General features: G+C 34.1%; 1 protein-coding gene across 1 annotated transcript in view; it reads left to right on the top strand.

Annotated features, from left to right (window-relative positions):
* Positions 1-18,541, top strand: part of XPR1 (xenotropic and polytropic retrovirus receptor 1) — a 340,971-nt gene that overhangs the window by 251,199 nt on the left and 71,231 nt on the right. The window contains 4 exon segments of the mRNA XM_037825237.1: positions 1,736-1,959; positions 4,192-4,341; positions 4,620-4,703; positions 10,962-11,043. Coding sequence (XP_037681165.1) covers positions 1,736-1,959; positions 4,192-4,341; positions 4,620-4,703; positions 10,962-11,043 — 540 coding nt within the window.

Here is an 18,541-nt window from a genome sequence, read left to right as displayed (position 1 = left end):
TATGCAAAACACCAGAAATGGATTGGCTTTTATAAAGGGAGTTTATTTGGTTACAAAGTTATAGTCCTAAGACCATAAAAGTGTCCAAACAAAGGCATCAACAAGAGGGTATCTTCACTGAAGAACACCGATGGCGTCCGGAAAACCTCTGTTAGCTTGGAAGGCACGTGGCTAGTGTCTGCTTGCTCCCAGGTTGTGTTGCAAAATGGCATTCTCCAAAATGTCAGCATCAGCTTTCAAACGGCCATCTACAAAATGTCTCTCTAAGATGCAGTAGCACTGAACTCCTGTCTGAGCTTTAATAGGGCTCCAGTAAACTAATCAAGGACCAAGCTGAATGGGCAGGGCCACACCTCCATGGAAATAATCCAATCAGTGTTATCACCTACAGTTTAGTGTGGGTCACATCTCCATGGAAACAACCTAATCCAAAGGTTCCAACTGAATCAAGACTAGTATGTCTGCCCCCATAAGATTTCATTAAAGAACATGGCATTTTGGGGGACATAATACATCCAAACCAGCACAATCATGTAATTATGGCTCTAAATGATTATAAAATTTATGTATCAAAAATGCTATCTAAGCTGAACAGTTAACAGAGCCATATATTAATCCTTTTACAATAAAAACTAATCATTCATATTACCTATTATATTCTGGCTTTTGGCTCTTAGTAATTACCTAAGGCTTGAATCAGCAGACTAATTTATAGTTGATCTTAGAGAAATCCTGCCCTGTTCCATTATATATGTTTGTATACTGCATGTAATATATTTTCAAATGACTCCTAAGTGGTTAGGACATAAATACTTGTTAAGTTGTTTGAACCTAACTAGTTAATAAATGGAGTTTTTAGGTATTTCTTTTGGACTAGGAGCATCAAGAAAAGATTACTGAGACAATGAGAGCATATATGCACAAACACGTGTATATGCAGATATATCTAATATATTTTTTATCTTCTTTGATGGTCTTAGACTCTTCTTGTAACACCTATGTTGTAGAATTAATGAGATGTAGTGGGAAAGGCAGCACATTAAAAATCTAGCATTCAAATTCTAATCCTGTTTCTGTACTTAACTGATAAACTGGAGACGTTTCTTAATATGTGGCCTTTATTTCACTTACCGTAATGTCTTCAAAGTTCATCCATGTTGTAACATGAATCAGTACTTGATTTATTTTTATGGCAGAATAATATTCCACAATATAGATATAATATATTTTGTTTATCCATTTATCAGTTAATGCACCTTTGAGTTATTTCCACTTTTGGGGGCTGTTATGAATAATGCTGCTATTAATATTCATTTACAAGTTTTTGGGTAGACAGATGTCTTTATTTATTTGGGTATGTACCTAGGAATGGAATTGCTGGGTCATATGGTACTCTAGGTTAACCTTTTTGAGAAACTGCCATACATTTCTAAAGTGACTACATCATTTTAAATTCACACTCTTAATAGCTTTTTAAATTATATTTCTTCATCTGGGAAAATAAAGAATATACTTGGAGTTTTGCAGGGATGGCAGTATGGGGGTAGACTGAAAGGAGGGTGCTACACTACAATATTTTTTTGTACTCAGTTCGACATATTTCATGTGGCATTTTTTCCCTAGAAATTCTAGGGAAGCAAAGTTGAATAATTAGTAAAATTTCAGAAGTCAGTGAGAACTTCTGACAGCTTTTGTTATCTTGTTGATTTAACAATTCTGTTTTAATTCTTAACAGAAAAACTTGCAGAAGCTCAGCGCAGGTTTGCTACACTTCAAAATGAACTTCAGTCATCACTGGATGCACAGAAAGAAAGCACTGGTGTTACAACACTGCGACAACGCAGAAAGCCAGTCTTCCACTTGTCACATGAGGAACGTGTCCAACATAGGAACATTAAAGACCTTAAACTGGCATTCAGCGAGTTCTACCTCAGTCTTATCCTGCTGCAGAACTATCAGGTACTTAGATTCTTACCTTGGAGAACGAAACCTTTAAATAAATGAGAAATTCCAATAAATAGAATTACTTTGAGCTATACTAATGGGCCAATCCAAGAAGGAAAATCCTTATCCTGTCATTATTCTTGGGGTTCTTATTGGGATTCCAGGTGTCTTTATTGGCTTAAAAACAAAACAAAACATGTAAGAGGTGGTAAAACAATATTAACAAGACTTCTAATTTTGACGATCAGTTTTCTAAAAACTTTTTGTACCATATCCTAGAGTAGAATAATAGTTTGCTTCCTTCTTTTAGAGGCAGCTCTGGTAGTGTTGAGCAGAAATAAAGAATACTCAACCAATGTTGGCTATTTGAGAGCTTTTATATTGCTCCAACCTATGGCAAAATTTCCACAAAACAATTGAACAGTTAACTTTCTTGCAGCTGATACCAAGAATACAAATGCTCCTGACTTTTCCTTCCAATTTATTATTCATAGACTGCAATGTAACAAAATTAGAAAAAAAAAAGATCTTGAGACTGAAAATGTAGGCTATTATAAGATTTCAGTCAGTATTTTTAAAACCCAATCTGAAAAATTGAACTTCCATGTATGATAAATTATGGAAATGCAGAGCTTTTATTCATTTATAATTCTTATAAATTTGTGTATAATTAAATCTATAAAGAATTTCATTGAAAACCAGATTATTTGTTCAGTAATAAGAATTTAAATAGGCAAAAGCATTTCCCTAATCTTTGGAAGTCTTATGCACTATTCTTTTTCCATTTTATTCTTATGATCATTTCACGTAATCAGAGGTTAGGATCATCATAGGATTATACACTATGTATAAACTAAAGTATTACCAGGGGTAAATATTGGAATTTTAAAATAAAAAGTAATTAAAGTCTCATGTCTGTGTTAATGTAGGTTGTTAATACATGTAATTTACTTATTTCCATCCTTTCTTTTCATAAGTCTAATTTCTTCTTTGGTGATTTAATATTTTATCATTCCAAGAAGAAACTATTTGGAAAATAATTTTAGAAGAATAGAAAAGTAATTATATTAGATGTCTTTTTATATAACAGAAAATTCCTTTGCTTTGAAATTTATCCATTGCTTTATAATTTAATTTTTATAAGAAATAAACAAAAATGTTATTTCTTTTTCCTTATAATGTATAAAAATATTAACATTTCATATCCTTGTGTGTTACAGGAAAATAAATTTTCTTTTTAAATTTTCCCAGCAGGCTTAATTTTGGGTCATTTTAAAAATCTCCTTGGGAAAACAAAAGTAATTTTTAATCATAAAAGTTTTTCTTTATCCTCTATTCTTTGGGGCAGTCTATTCTATAAGAATAAGGGAACAAGAAAAATCAGTTAAAAGCAGTCTCCAAGTCATTGTGTATGCAACCCAAGAACAGTTTCAGATGATTTATTAAAGTATGAAAAAAATATGTAAGTAAAAAAAGAAGCAAGCCTATTTGGAGTGAGTGCTATAATATTTTTACAGATGGGGATATGTGATCAAACTTGAGAGACATCTGATTTACAGAGCCTTGCAAATCCAAGGTTCCCTGCTTCTTTGCATGTTGGGCAGATAGCAATGGAATTTGAAAATGTAGAAAAGTATAGCATTTTGATACTGTGAGACTTGAGGGAAGATAGGGGTTTCTACCTATTACCAACAGAGCCCTGTAAGTATGATCGCTTTTTCTTTTCTACTGATTCTTCTTTACATTCCCATCTTCCATGCTGATGTGGATGTGCTTGCATGATAGGGGGGAAATGCACTGCTGTATTTGTCCTTCAGAAAGCAAAGAACTAATAAATGTGTTCAGTGTATGATAAATCCAAAATATTTTCTGAAAGTATTTGTCCAAATCTTTTGACCAAAGCAGCAAAATAATATAAATTAGCTATTTTGGGAACAGTTTTACATAGAAAAGTGGAAATAAAAATATTTAGAGTTTAAGGACTTGAATTAATTTACTTGGAAGAGAAATGATAGCATTCATAGTTCAGAGTTCTTTGTGTTACTAATAATTAGCATGCAACTTTGAAATGAATAAAGTAAGAAGAGTCATCCTTTTAGTAGTGATTACTTTTATAATGATAGCATTGCTGTTTCCCTAGGTATTCAATCTCCATCCAGTTAGCTCTGTTGATATATAGTGCTTGTTACTTTTCATCTTTTTTGATGGTGGTAGAAATTATAGTAGTGTTCTCATTTCTTTCTGTAGAATCTGAATTTTACAGGGTTTCGAAAAATCCTTAAAAAGCATGACAAGATTCTTGAAACACCTCGTGGAGCAGACTGGCGAGTGGCTCATGTAGAAGTGGCCCCATTTTATACCTGCAAAAAAATCAACCAGCTCATCTCTGAAACTGAGGTACAATAATTCCATTTAACTACCACACATTTTTTTATAACATCCATGTCTAATTTTTAATGAAATAATTCCTTGTTTCTGTTCTCCTTTTAGAAGTAGTTAGCTGCTAGCTTTGAATATATATATAGCCTTAATCGTGATTTTTTTCTTTTTGCTTTATCAGTAAACATTCACTAAGAGGATATCAGAATACCATACATATAAATGGCACAGAATTATTTGTGTATCACTCACATATAGTATAACCTGTGACAAAATTTAACAACTTGTCTTTCTAGGCTGTAGTGACCAATGAACTTGAAGATGGTGACAGACAAAAGGCTATGAAGCGTTTACGTGTCCCCCCTTTGGGAGCTGCTCAAGTTAGTATTTGCTTCACATTTGTTGTTTTTGCCCACTTAATAATCAACACAATCTGTTTAGCTGAAATAATATACTGGTTTCGTTACATTTTGAAAAAAATATATTTCAGCCAGAGTTTATAAGTAGTTGCTTCTATTGTTATTTTTGTTTTTAAAAAAGTTAGATATCAGATCTCACTTCACAATGAAATATAATGTCTTTTCACCTTTCCTTTCTTACCCTATATTCCCTCTCTTGCTTATGCTTACTGATATGCTAACTTCTTGGTCTCACCAAATGATTAAGGTGAGATATTTATTTGATTAATATGGGGGGTTGGATTTGCTGGACTACTACGTAACTTCTTCCGAAACACAGTAGTTATACCATGGAAAAAAAGTTTGTTAAATGATCTCTGTACAATAGTTATACCAAAAAGAGGAATCATTAAGTGATATCTTCTGTGTTAAAGTGATAAAATAAGTCTCAATAGCTTTTAAATGATTTAAATCACATGAAGTGTATTGTCTGACCAAAGTGAAATGGAAATCAATAACAGAAAGTGCTTTCTCAAACTGATGAAAGAAATCTATGAAAAGCCTACAGCTAATAAAACTAATGGTGAAACACTGGATGCTTTCCACCTAAGACCAGGAACAAAAAGGAATACCTGTTCTTACCACTTATGTTCAACACAGTATTGAAGATTATAGACAGTGCAGTAAGGTAGATAAAGAAATAAAAGGAATCCAGATGTGAAAGGAAGATGTAAGGCTTTTAGTTTTTCCAAATGACATGATTTATGTAGAAAATCCAATGGAATCTACAAAATAACTACTAGAACTAAAGATTAGCAAGGTTGAGAATATAAGATCAATACACAAAAACCAGTCATATTTCTATATATTAGAAATTGCATTTTTAAGATGTCATTTCTTCCTAAATTGTTCTATAGACGTGTTCTGGTTTGCTAAAGCTGCTGAGTGCAATATAACAGAAATGGACTGCTTTTAACAATGAGGATTTATTAGGTTGCAAATTTATACAGTTCTCAGGTCATGAAAATGTCCATATTAAGGCATCAAGAGGAAGATACCTTCTCTGAGGAAAAGCCTATGGCATCCAGGATTCCTCTGTCACATGGGAGGGCCCATGGCAACATCTCCTTGTCCTTCTTCTCCTACGTTCTGGTTTCAAAATGACTTTCTCCATAATGTCTCTGGGCTTCTATCTCTCTTAGCATCACTGAATTTCTGTCTCTGAGCTCTCTTAAGGACTCCAGTAAAGTAATTAAAACCTACCTTGAATGGGCGGGGTCACATTTCCATGGGTATAATCTAATCAAAAGGCCCCACCCACAATTGGGTGAGTCACATCACCATGGAAACAACTTAATCAAAAAGTTCTCACCCATAATAGCTCTGCCTCCACAAGAGTGGATTTAAAGAACATAGTCTTTTATGGGGTATTGTGATGGTTAGGTTCATGTGTCATCTTGGCCAGGTGATGGTACCCAGCAAGCACTGGCCTAACTGTTACTGCAAGGACATTTGTGGCTGGTTTATTAAATCATCAGTCAATTGGCTACAGCTGTGACTGATTACATCAATGAATGATTGTGTCTTCCACAATGAGAGACTGCAGTCAGCCAGACTTAATCCAATCAGTTGAACACTTTTAAGCAAGATGTCTGATAGAAGACCTTCACTTCTTCAGCTGACCAGCAAAGTGTTTCCTGAGGAGTTCATCAAGGTTGCCGGTTTGTTGCCTGAGGAGTTCATCGAACATCTTTATTGGAGTTGCCAGTCTACTGCCTACCCTACAGAATTTGGACTCGCGCATACCCACAGTTGCATGAGACACTTTATAAATCTTATATTTATAGATATCTCTTGTTGATTCTGTTTCCCTAAAGAACCCTAACTAATACAGGTATATAACAGATTTAAACCAGCAGAAGATGCAACACAATCCAACTCAAAATCTGAGCAGGCTATTTTTGACAGAAATTGGTAAGCTAATTTAAAAATTTACATGGAAATGAAAGGACTCAGAATACCCAAAACAACTTTGGAGGAACTAAGTAGGAAGATTAACACAACCTAGTTTCAAAGTTTATATTGAAGCTGTAATCAAGAGATTATAGTACTAATGTCAAAATAAGCATAAATTTCAATGGAACAGAATAGATAGTCCAAAAATAGAGCTACCCATTTGTGGACACCTAATTTTTGATAATGATGCAAAGACAATTCAGTGGAGAAAAGATTAGTCTTATCAAAAAATGATGCTGCTACAATTACATGGAACTTTGAATAGGAAGTGAGCTCTGGTAGGTCTGTATAGATTAGAATGAAATAGCAACACATTCTAAAGTAATTTGGGTGAAGAATAAAAATATATATCTGGGGCCCTCCTGAAGAGCTGGGGGAGGATGCAGAGGTGTTGGACTTCCTTACCTGGATTGTTGCTGATGTTCTCACAAACATTGGGGACTGACAGTTTGATGTGCTGAGCCCTCTGTCTTGGGGCTGGCCCCTATGAAACTTGTTGCTGCAAGGAGAGGCTAAACCTGCTTATAATTGTGCCTAAGAGTGTCCCTCAGTGCCTCTTTTGCTCAGATGTGGCCCTCTCTCTCTAAGCCACCTTGGTGGATGATCTCGCTGCCTTACCCCCTACGAGGGATCTGACTCCCAGGGGTATAAATCTCCCTGACAACGCAGGATATGACTCCGGGGGATGAATCTGGACCCGGCATCGTGGGATTGAGAACATCTTCTTGACTAAAAGGGGGATGCGAAATGAAATAAAATAAAGCTGCAGTGGCTGAGAGATTTCAAATGGAGTCGAGAGGTTACTCTGGTGGACGTTCTTATGCGCTATATAGATAATACTTTAGAGGTTTTCATATATTGGAACAGCTAGAGGTAAATACTTGAAACCACCAAACTCCAACCCAGTAGCCTTGACTCTTGAAGATGATTGTATAACCATGTAGCTTACAAGGGGTAACAGTGTGCTTGTGAAAACCCTGCGGACCTCACTCCCTTTATCCAGTGTATGGATGGATGAATAGAAAAATGGGGACAAAAGCTACATGAAAAATAGGGTGGAATGGGGGGGGTGGTTTGGGTGTTCTTTTTTTATTTTTATTTTTTATTCTTATTCTGATTCTTTCTGGTGTAAGGAAAATGGTCAAAAATGGATGATTTTTGGTATGTGAATGTATCTCAATAAAACTGAATTTAAAAAAATGGTGCCGAAACAATTGGGTTTCCGTATGGGAAAAAAAAATTCCATGCATACTTCACACCATATACATAAATTAATTGTAAATATATCATAAACTGATGTGTGAAATCTAAAAGTACAAATTTCTAGAAGAAAATATAGGAGAAAATCTTAGTGACTTTGGGTTATGCAGCGATTTCTTAGGAATCACACAAAAGCACTTCTTCAAAATTTAAAACTTCTGCTTTTCAAAAGACACCATTAGAAGAATGAAAAGAAAACAGACTAGGAGAAAATATTTGCAAAACTTATCTGATAAAGGACTTGTATTCCCAGCTGGGGAATTCCTGATATTCTCACAGGCATTGGGGACTACAAACTTAATAAGCCAAGTCCTCGATCTTGGAGCTTGCCCTTATGAAGCATGTTATTGCAAAGAAGAGGCTAAGCCTACTTATAATTGTGCCTAAGAGTCACCCCCAGAGAACCTCTTTCGTTGCTCACATGTGGCCTCTCTCTCTAAGCCAGCTTGGCAGGTGGACTCGCTGCCCTCCCCACTACGTGGGACATGTCTCACAGAGGGGTATATCTCCATGGCAATATGGGACATGACTCCTGGAGATGAGTCTGAACCCAGCATTGTGGGATTGAGAAAGCCTTCCTGACCAAAAGGGGAAGAGAAATTAAACAAAGTTTCAGTGGCTGAAAGATTTCAGATGCAGTGGAGAGGTCATTCTAGAGGTTATTCTTATGCATTATATAGATTTATCTTTTTAGTTTTTAGTGTATTAGAATAGCTAAAAGGAAATACTGAAAGTGTTGAACTGCAATCCAGTAGCCTTGATTCTTGAAGACAATTTTATAATTATATAGCTTGTACAGTGTGACCATGTAATTGTGAAAACCTCATGGCTCGCACTCCCTTTATCCGGTGTATGGACAGATGAGTAGAAAAATGGAGACAAAAAGTAAATGAATAATAGGGGTGGGGGGTATGGGATGTTTTGGCTGTTCTTTTTTACTTTTATTTTTATTTTTATTCTTATGTTTTTTGGAGTAATGAAAATGTTCAAAAATTGTGGTGATGAATGCACAACTATATGATGATACTGTGAACAACTGATTGTACACTTTGGATGATTTTATGGTATGTGAATATATCTGAATAAAATTGTATTAAAAAAACTGATTATCACTGATGGATGCAACATGAATGACCCTCAGAATAATTATACTGAGAGAAAGAAGCCAGACCGAAAAAAAAAAAAAAAGTATATACCATATGATTCCATTTACTTATGACTAGAAAATGCTAACTAATATTAGTGACAGAAAACAGATCAGTGAGGGTAAGGCCAGGTGGGGTAAGAAGGAGGGGTTACAAATGGATATGAGGAAATTCTTGGCGGTAATAGGTATGTTCATTATTTTGATTATGGTGTGATTTCTTAGTTGTTTACACATATCAAAGCTTATAGAATTATACACTTTAAATATATACAGTTTATTGTATGTCAATTATATTTCAATAAAGCTGTTCAAAATAATAAAATTAATTTTATTAAGTTTAGGAATCCATGTAAAGGCAGTAAAGCTAAAGGAAACATGAAAATGGTTATTTCTGGTCAGAGGGGAAGGTTATTGTTCAGGGAAAGGTAGAGACTTCAAAGGTAATGTAATGTTATGGTTCTAAAGACAGATGATAGGATAGGGTGTTCACTTTATTATTTATTTTCTAAACGTCCAAATACATTATACACGCTTTTATATATGTGATGTTTATACAGTTTAACCAACATTAAAAAAAAAAAAAAAGACAAATGATCACCTTCCTTCTGGATACTTTAATTCTAAAACTGACAATACAGGTAGGTGCCTGTTATTGTTAAATAAGGAGTCTCAATGCTTTTTTCCCCTTAATGGACTATTTTTTAGAGCAGTTGTAGGTTTACATAAAAATTACACAGAAAGTACAGTGTTCCCATGTACCACCCCCAAAACACACAGTTTTCCCAACAAACATTTTGCATTAGTGTGGGATGTTTGTTACAATTGATAACCAGTATTATTACAATTATGTATCTGACTGAAGCCTATAGTTTACATTAGGTTTCATTCTTTGTGTTGCCCAGTTCTATGAGGGTTTTTTTAGTGTGTGTGTGTTTTTAAAAATTTTTATTATGGTACACATATACTACATAAAATTCCTCATTTTAACCCTTTCAAATATACAATTCAGTGGTATTAATTACAGTCACAATGTGTGCTACCATCGCCATCAATGCTTTTTTTGGTTAGAAGGTTTTAGAAAATATTTAAAATTTCTTAAGTTCCACTTCTAACAACACATTTTTATAGCATTCATAGCAAATAATTTGAGTCCCTAAAGTTACCTTTCTCAGTGTTTCTTACCCCTTTACTTTTAAAATCTCAGATTGTTTATTTTAGAAAACAGTAGTTTTAAAAACCACTTTCTAAACATAAAATTAAATTATAATAGAGAAAAGTGTTTTTTGAACCTACACACTCAACTTGAAGATTTTGGTACACTAGTATCTTGAGAATCTCTATCTTGAAAAATTCATATTCTGTTACCCCAGTATAATAGTTGAGTATAATCAGAAAATGGGTGCTCTTACTTTTACCATTGTCTCTAATTATTCATAGTACCAAATATATAAATTGCAATTGATTAATGTTGAGTTTCAAAATTTAAAGATGTGTACATTGTAAAAATAAAATTGCATCTTATATCTCCCCTATGAGAAAAATTCAGAATATAAATAAGTTGATGTCTGTAATTATAATCTGTCCCGTGATTCATTCGATTTCTGTAAAAGATTTCAAATAACTGGCAACTCTATTCTGGTATTATGAGATGATGAAGGATAATTTTCTGGTTGAGATTTATAAAAATTCTTTTCTTAAGATATTTTTATTTTCATAGTAGACCTTTGACTGAGACCTTTCATCTAATTTATTATAGCACATACTAAATGTAATCAATTTGTTACCCTATATCCAAAATGTTGTTTTCCTGTCCACAGCCTGCACCAGCATGGACTACTTTTAGAGTTGGCCTATTCTGTGGAATATTCATTGTGCTGAATATTACCCTTGTGCTTGCCGGTAAGTAGTTTAAATTTCAAATTAATTTATTCTTAGTTTAATATGTCTATATCATGTTCTGTCCCTCTGTAAGAAATTAACCATGCAGCTATCAGATCTACTGAAAGAGAAATCTGGTTTTGTTTTCTTTTGTTTTGCCCTTTAGGTATATTTATCCTTTAAAATATTTCTAGTTTAAGGGTCTTTTTCCTTCATCGTTTCCAGTTTTTATGTACAACTTCATAATTTTTCAGAGTTCAGTTATCAAGAACCTTAGACTCCTTGATCACAGATGATATTAAATAAGATATTTAAAAATTCATGCACTAAAGCTCATGTACTTTATTAGAGAGCCTGTCACTTCCTTTCCAGAACCTATTTAGAGGCACTTTGCATGTAGTTTTAAGAAGCTTGATTATATAATTTCCTGTTCTATAGGCATTAAAAGTTAGAAGAAGCTAGAGAGGATTGCTATAAGCAAGTGCACTCCCACCATCAAGAAATCATGTAACAGTAAAGGAGTCATAACTTCACTAAACCTCCCAAGAGTTTGACATACCCCATAGGCAGCATTTGACATTGTTGATGACTCCTCCTTGCAAGACTTTCTTTAATTAGTTTCACTAAGAAACCACACTGCTGATTTTCCTATTAAATAAAACTTTGCTGGCAGTTCTTTTCTGCCTCCTTTGCTAGCTCATTTTGTGTGTGTGTGTTATCTAAATGTTGGGAGTACCACTGGGCTCAATCCTCAGTTCTCTGTTGACTTTCCTTTCCAACGCAGTCAATCTTATTCAATCCTGTGGCTATAAATATTGTCAATATGCTAGTGATTCCCTAATTATCTCATCTTCCCTCTGAATAATATCTCATTGGCTACTTCATTGTCTAACAGGTATCTTAAACTTACATGGACAAAAGAACCCTTGATTTTTACCCCTAAGTATGGCATCACCAGAACACAACAAGCTCATTCACATCTAAGAGCCTTTGCAATTGCTTAGAAGGGTCTTCCTCAAGTTGTCTACATGACTTACTCCGTCATTTCATATAGGTCTCTATTCAAATGCCACCTCCTTAGTAAAGCCTTCCCTGATCAACCTACTCTAAAAATAGCCTGTTCTGCCCCTTTCTGTCCCTTTAGCCTGCATTGATTTTCCTCAGAGCACTTGTTATTACATGACATTATTTACATATTTGATTTCTTATCTGTTTTCCACTGGAACGTAAACTCCTCAATGCCTGAGCTTTTGTCTCTCCTGTTCACCATTGTATCCTAGCACCTGGAACAGTGCCTGGGACATAGTAGGGGATGAAAAAATATTGGTGGAAGTTTGAATGAATGGAAGAGAAGAAAAAAAATGAAATTAAATGATATATCAAAAACAAAAAAATCACACACAGAAAGTCTAGGACTTTTAATTTAAGGGCATGTAATTCTGTTATACCTCAAGAGTCTGTGTATTATATAATAAAAAATAATTGTGTTAAAATATTGATTACTGAATCATTAATGAGGAATTAAATTCTGCTCAATGAAGTCTGCAAAGAAACATGATTTAGAAATAAATGTTACTATATAAAATATCCATTACATTCTGTTTGGAGTTTTAGTAATTATGATAGTGCCTGAACAAAGATTTTTATCACTGCCATAATTACTAGAATTTGAGTTTCTTGATCATAGGAACTCTGTCTTTTCATTTTTTAATTTCAAGTTCCTAACAGTGCCAGACATATAGCAAATGTTCAAGAAAAAAATTTACTGAACTCATTATTACTCATAAACATTCTTCTTAATTAAGACTGTCAATTAGACGTTATCAAATTGTGACCCACATTGTAATGGCTTTAGGGAGCATGTGAACTTTACCTATTAACAATGTTTTCATTTTGCATTTTTAAAATTGTTCTTCCCACTCATTACTAAATATCAGCTCTAAGAATTACTGTTTACTATAACCTCATGATTTAATGTTGATACAATTTATGGTCTTACTTTATTCTAGTCCTGTTTCTGCAGGCTGAATACAGTCCACTTATAGAAAATATGGAAATATAAAACGAAACTAGATTGTCAGGCTAGGTATTGTGGAAAGAACACTGACTTGGATTCAAAAGGCCTGGGGTTTAGTCCCAGCTCCACTATTCGTTAGTTGTTTTGGTTTTAAGGACATGACTTCTGTGAAACAGTTTCTTCATCTGTTAAATGAACTTAATGCCTTAAATTGGCAGGGTTGTCTTGAATTCATTCCCCCATCCATTCATTCAAGAAGTAAATTTTATGTGTGTCACATAATTACGCTTAGTATCACTGAGTCTTTGCTAGGTAAGAGAATCCCTTCCCTTACGAAGCTTATTGTGTTAGGGCTATTAAGTCATATATTTAAAACAAGAAGAATACACTATAAAATAAAAAGTTTTAAATGTTCTAAATAGTTCAGGGGAACAAGTGCTTACTTTTCACTGAGGGTTTCAGGCAAAGATGTTATGGAACAAGTAGCATTTATACTGGAATTGATGGAATAAAAGGCAAAGAGATTCAGTTGACCAGAGGGGCTGGTGTTGGAGGAGGGAGTGGATTTTGTAGGAGAGAAGTGGTAAATTCGCCTAGGGTGAAGAGAGTATTAGATGACAAGAGTGAAAAGATAGCTTGAGATCAGCTCATCAAGGATCAGCTAAGACGTATAAGTAAAACTTGTTTATAATTACAGAGCACTGCATCAATATAAGGTATTTATGGTATATATGGTGGGGGGGGGCAGCTCTTTCTTTAGGAAAACACCTATTTGTGAGTGGAATTTTTTATTTCCAAGGAGATAGTGATGGTATCATAGAAAAAAATAAGCTTCTGCATTCTTGTTGTGTTAATGAACTGGAAAGAGTTGGTTTCTATTTAATTCAGGGAAAATTGAGGTTTTGTTCTCTTTGGTAAATATAGACTATGCTTTCATGAGACAATCTGTTTTGTTGTTTAATGGTTATGGTTTATGCATTTAGTGTTGTGCATTACGTTCTCTCACCTCAGAACCCTTCTTTGTTTGATCTACGTGTGTGTGTTAATGGAGGGGGAGGGTAAATTATAGCTGTCTATCCTTATTTCTCTCTCTATGGGTGCTGGAAAAATAACAGTGTTGAGAATTAGAGAGAAACACAGCAGTGGTAATGCATGTGCAAGCATGATTATCTACAAACATTTCATATCAAAAACTAATGTGCGTAATTGTTTTAGTTTCTCAAGGGGACACAGTCTGGTGTGATTTGTTTGAAAATCCTATGTTCCAGATATTTCATTTCATGAAGATGAAAAATTGCCTGTACAACATTATACTTTTTAAAAAATGTGTTTCTTTCATAGATTCCTAGTAACCATTACTTAAAGTAATTTGATACAATAATGACGTACCATATTTCATATATTGTTTTGATGAAGGTCAAAAAGTTTGACCATTTATAGTGAATACAGGGGTGTAAAAAGCAGGCACCCATACAATTGAGGTAAGAGTATTGATTGTTGCAATCTCTTTGGAGGATAATTTGGCAGATATCTGTAATATATTTAAATATGATCCATCTGATGAAGCAATTTTATTTCTTGAAATTTATCCTACAAATATACTTGTACATTAGTGCAAAGACATATATATGCAAGGAAGATATTCATTGTCATTTTATTTATAATAGCAAAATCCTAGAAACCTCTGAAATGTCCACCGATGGGGAACTGTTTAAATAATTTACATTATAATGGGATACTGTGAAGATATTAGGATGAATGAGGTAGTGGTGGAAGTGAAAAGTTGTACAGCACTTTGGAAAATCATTTGGCAGTTTTTACCAAAGTTGAATATATACTAATCTATGACCCAGCAATTCCACTCCTAGGTATATATACAAAGAGAAATACCTACAAATGTACACTAAAAGATATATGAGACTATCCATAGCAGTACTGTTTGTAATTGCCCCCAAATTGGAAGCAACCCAAATGTCCATAAACAATGGAATGGTATACAGTGGAGAGAACAGACTACAACGACATACAACATGGGTGAATCTTAAAAGCAAATGCTTAGCAAAAGAAGGCTGACACAAAGAGTACATTGTTTATATAAAGACCAAGAAACTGGTAAAAATTTATAATATTAGAAATTAGGATAGTGTTCACTCTTGAGAGGTGGGTAGCAACTGGAAAGGAGTATGAGGGTGGTGGACTTCTGGGATGATGGTAATGTACTGTTTCTTCTTGTGGTGCTGGTTCACTTTATGAAAATGCTATATGCAAGTGATACTTAAATTAAAAATTTACATTAAAAATGATAAAGATAGCTCTATCTGTGAGTACTGATATGTGCAAATCTCACTCCAGGATATGTTAAAAAAGAAAGATACAGAACAGCATGTATAGTATACTCCAAATTGTAATTGGTGAGTTGTTTGTTTTGTTCTTAAACATTTTCAGTGTATGTTTATATATACGAAGAATTTCTTGAAAGATAGATGAAATTATTAACATGATTTCCTCTGGGGGAACAAACTGGGGATCTGGAGTGAGAGGAGGCTTACTTTTCATATCTTGTATAATATTTGAGGAATTTTTTTTTCCATATACATATATTACTTATTAAATTTTTTAAAAAAGTTTCCTTTTACAAAAACTGATTTGGAGAGAGAACTTTTAAGTTTGTAAATTTTAAAACAACTGTTTGCTTTGTTTTTTTAAAGCAGAAACATTTGGTTTGTATTCAACCTAGTCCCATTGTTGCATGCATGCTCTAGAGCCAGACTGCCAGGGTTAAATCTTTGCTCTGCTACTTACCATGTGTTCCAGTTTGCTAGAGCTGCCATTATGCAAAATACCAGAAATGGATTGGCTTTTCTAAAGAGGATTTATTAGGTTATGAATTTACAGTTCTAAGGCCATGAAAGTGACCATACTAAGGTATCAACAGCCATTCACTGAAGAATGGCTGAGGGCATCTGGAACACTTCACACCTCTGTTAGCTGGGAAGGCACATGGCTAGCATCTGCTAATCCTTTGCTCCTGGGTTCTGGTTTCAAAGTGGCTTTCTTCAAAATGTCTCTGGGCTTGTCTTAGCTCCTCCAGGACAAATTCTGGGCTTCATCTCTTAGCTTAGCATCTCCAGACATCCTTCTGTCTGTGTCTTGAAGCATCTCCAGGCATCTCCAAGCATCTCTCCAAAAGTCGCTCTTAGCTGCTCTGAGTTCCTTCTGTCTGTGAGCTCTCTTATAGAACTCCAGAGATTTAATTAAGACCCACCCTGCATGGGCAGGGCCCACACCTCCATGGAAATAATTCAGTGAGAAGTTCCACCCTAATCAACAGACTAATCAGTCTGCTCCCACAAGATTGCGTTCAAGAATATGGCTTTTCTGGGAGACGTAATATATCCAAATGGACACACCTTATGACTTTGGGCAAGTGATACTAACCTGACTAAACCACAATTTCTTTATGTATTTACTGAGGAACCCTATTTATACAGTTGTTCTGAGAATTAATTGGATTATACATGTAAAGCACTGAGCACACTGCTTAGCTCAGAATAAATTCTTGATAAATGTTAACTAATTTTTTAAATTAAAAATTTATAAAGCCATGAAAAGTTTTTAATGGGACCATGTATGTTTTTTTTCCCTTGGGCGAGTAAATTGCAGAGACAATATGCTGTTCTTTAAAAGAAATTATTCTTTTGGATGGATTGTATGGTGTGTAAATAAATCTCAATAAAATTGCATTAAAAGAAGGAAAAAAAAGAAATGAGACTAATTCATTTTATTTTTAATTTCCTGGAGTTTTTCATAATGACCTTGTTAGCAAGAGTCATTGTGGGTTAATCCCTAATAAATCCATAAAAGGTTGCTCCAGGGAGATCATGCCAGAAAGAGCTCGTTGTCTTGCTTACCTTAGGTTTTAGATTTATGTGCAATTTGAGGTTTCTGAACTTTGAAGAATAACTTGATTATTTTCAGGTAAGTTTGACGTGTGTTTTTGAAACATTTGTAAACTAATCTGTTCATTAACTTAAATGTAATCTTGTTTTTCATTCAGGAGAATGTCTGTAGTATTTATTGTTTTACAAAGGTCCTAATCTTTTGTTGTTGGTGGTTGTGTTAGTTTTGTGTTTTGTTTTTGTTTTTGTTTTTTTTAAATTAACTTTTCTAACTGTGCAGTTCAAGGATCCTGTTTTTTTTCAGGATCATTAAGTAATTGAAAGCTTAGAGATCCTCTAGTTCTTATGTTATCAACTAGTACTTAGGTTTTGTAAATATGTATTTAGGTTTTATAAATATATATAGTATTTTCCTCCTCGTGGCCATTTTCTTTATATGTAGAACAGAATGCTACTAAGGCTAGAGTCAAGAATATTTGAACTCTAACCCAGCAATTTGGCTTTCTTTTGTCTATGGTCACAGGTGTTCAATAGAATTAGAAAATTTGGTGTACTAGAGGATTCCATCACTACCACTACTAAAACAGTTCAAAACATATGCCTAACAAAAGAATCAATTATTCTATCTTTAGATGTATTTACTATTTTTAATCTATTTTTTTTTATTGAGGTGAAATTCACTTAACATAAAAGTAACCATTTGAAAGTAAACAGTTCATTGGCATTTAGTACAGTCACAGTGTTGTACAACCACCAAATATATCTATTTCCCAAACATTTTCATCACTCCAAAAAGAAACTCAGTACTTATTGAGCAGTTACTTTCCATTTCCCCCTACCCTCAGCCTCTGGTACCATCAATTTGCTTTCTGTTTCTATGGATTTATGGATTCTGGATACTTCATATAAATTGAATCATATAATATGTGGCCTTTTGTTTGTGTGGCTTCTTTCACTTAATATGTTTTCAAGGTTCACCTACACTGTAGCATGTATCAGTTCTTCATTCCTTATTATGACTGAATAAAATTCCATTGTATGCATATATCAGAATTTATTTATCCATTCATCCACTGGTGGACATTTGGATTGTTTCAGCCTTCTGGCTGTTGTGAATTGTGCTGCTTTGAACATGTATCTACCTTTATTTATTTGAGTACTTGTTTCAGTTTTTGTGGGATTGCTGGGTCATATGGTAGTTACATTTTTAACTTCTCGAGGAACCTTCAAACTATGTTCTGCAGCAGTGTACTATTTTTCATTCCTGCTAGAAATGTACAAGGGCCCTGATGTCTCTACGCCCTCGCCAACACTTGTTATATTATTATTATTATTATCGTCATCATCATCATCATCCTAGAATGTGTGACATGGTATCTCATTGTAGTTTTGATTTGCATTTCTCTAATAATTTATGATGTTGAGCATCATTTCATGTGGTTGGAGAAATGTCTATTCAAGTCCTTTGCCCATTTTTAAATTAAGTTGTCTTTTTGTTGTTGAATTTTAAGAGTTTTTTTTTTTTTTAACATATTCTGTATATTGGACCCTTACCAGATACATGATTTGCAACTATCTTCTCATATTTTGTAGATTGTCTTTT

The sequence above is a fragment of the Choloepus didactylus genome, chromosome 2 (genome assembly GCF_015220235.1).
Source record: "Choloepus didactylus isolate mChoDid1 chromosome 2, mChoDid1.pri, whole genome shotgun sequence".
NCBI lineage: Eukaryota > Metazoa > Chordata > Mammalia > Pilosa > Megalonychidae > Choloepus > Choloepus didactylus.
Note: the sequence above shows the minus strand (reverse complement) of the source record. Positions and strands in the feature narration are given on the sequence as shown.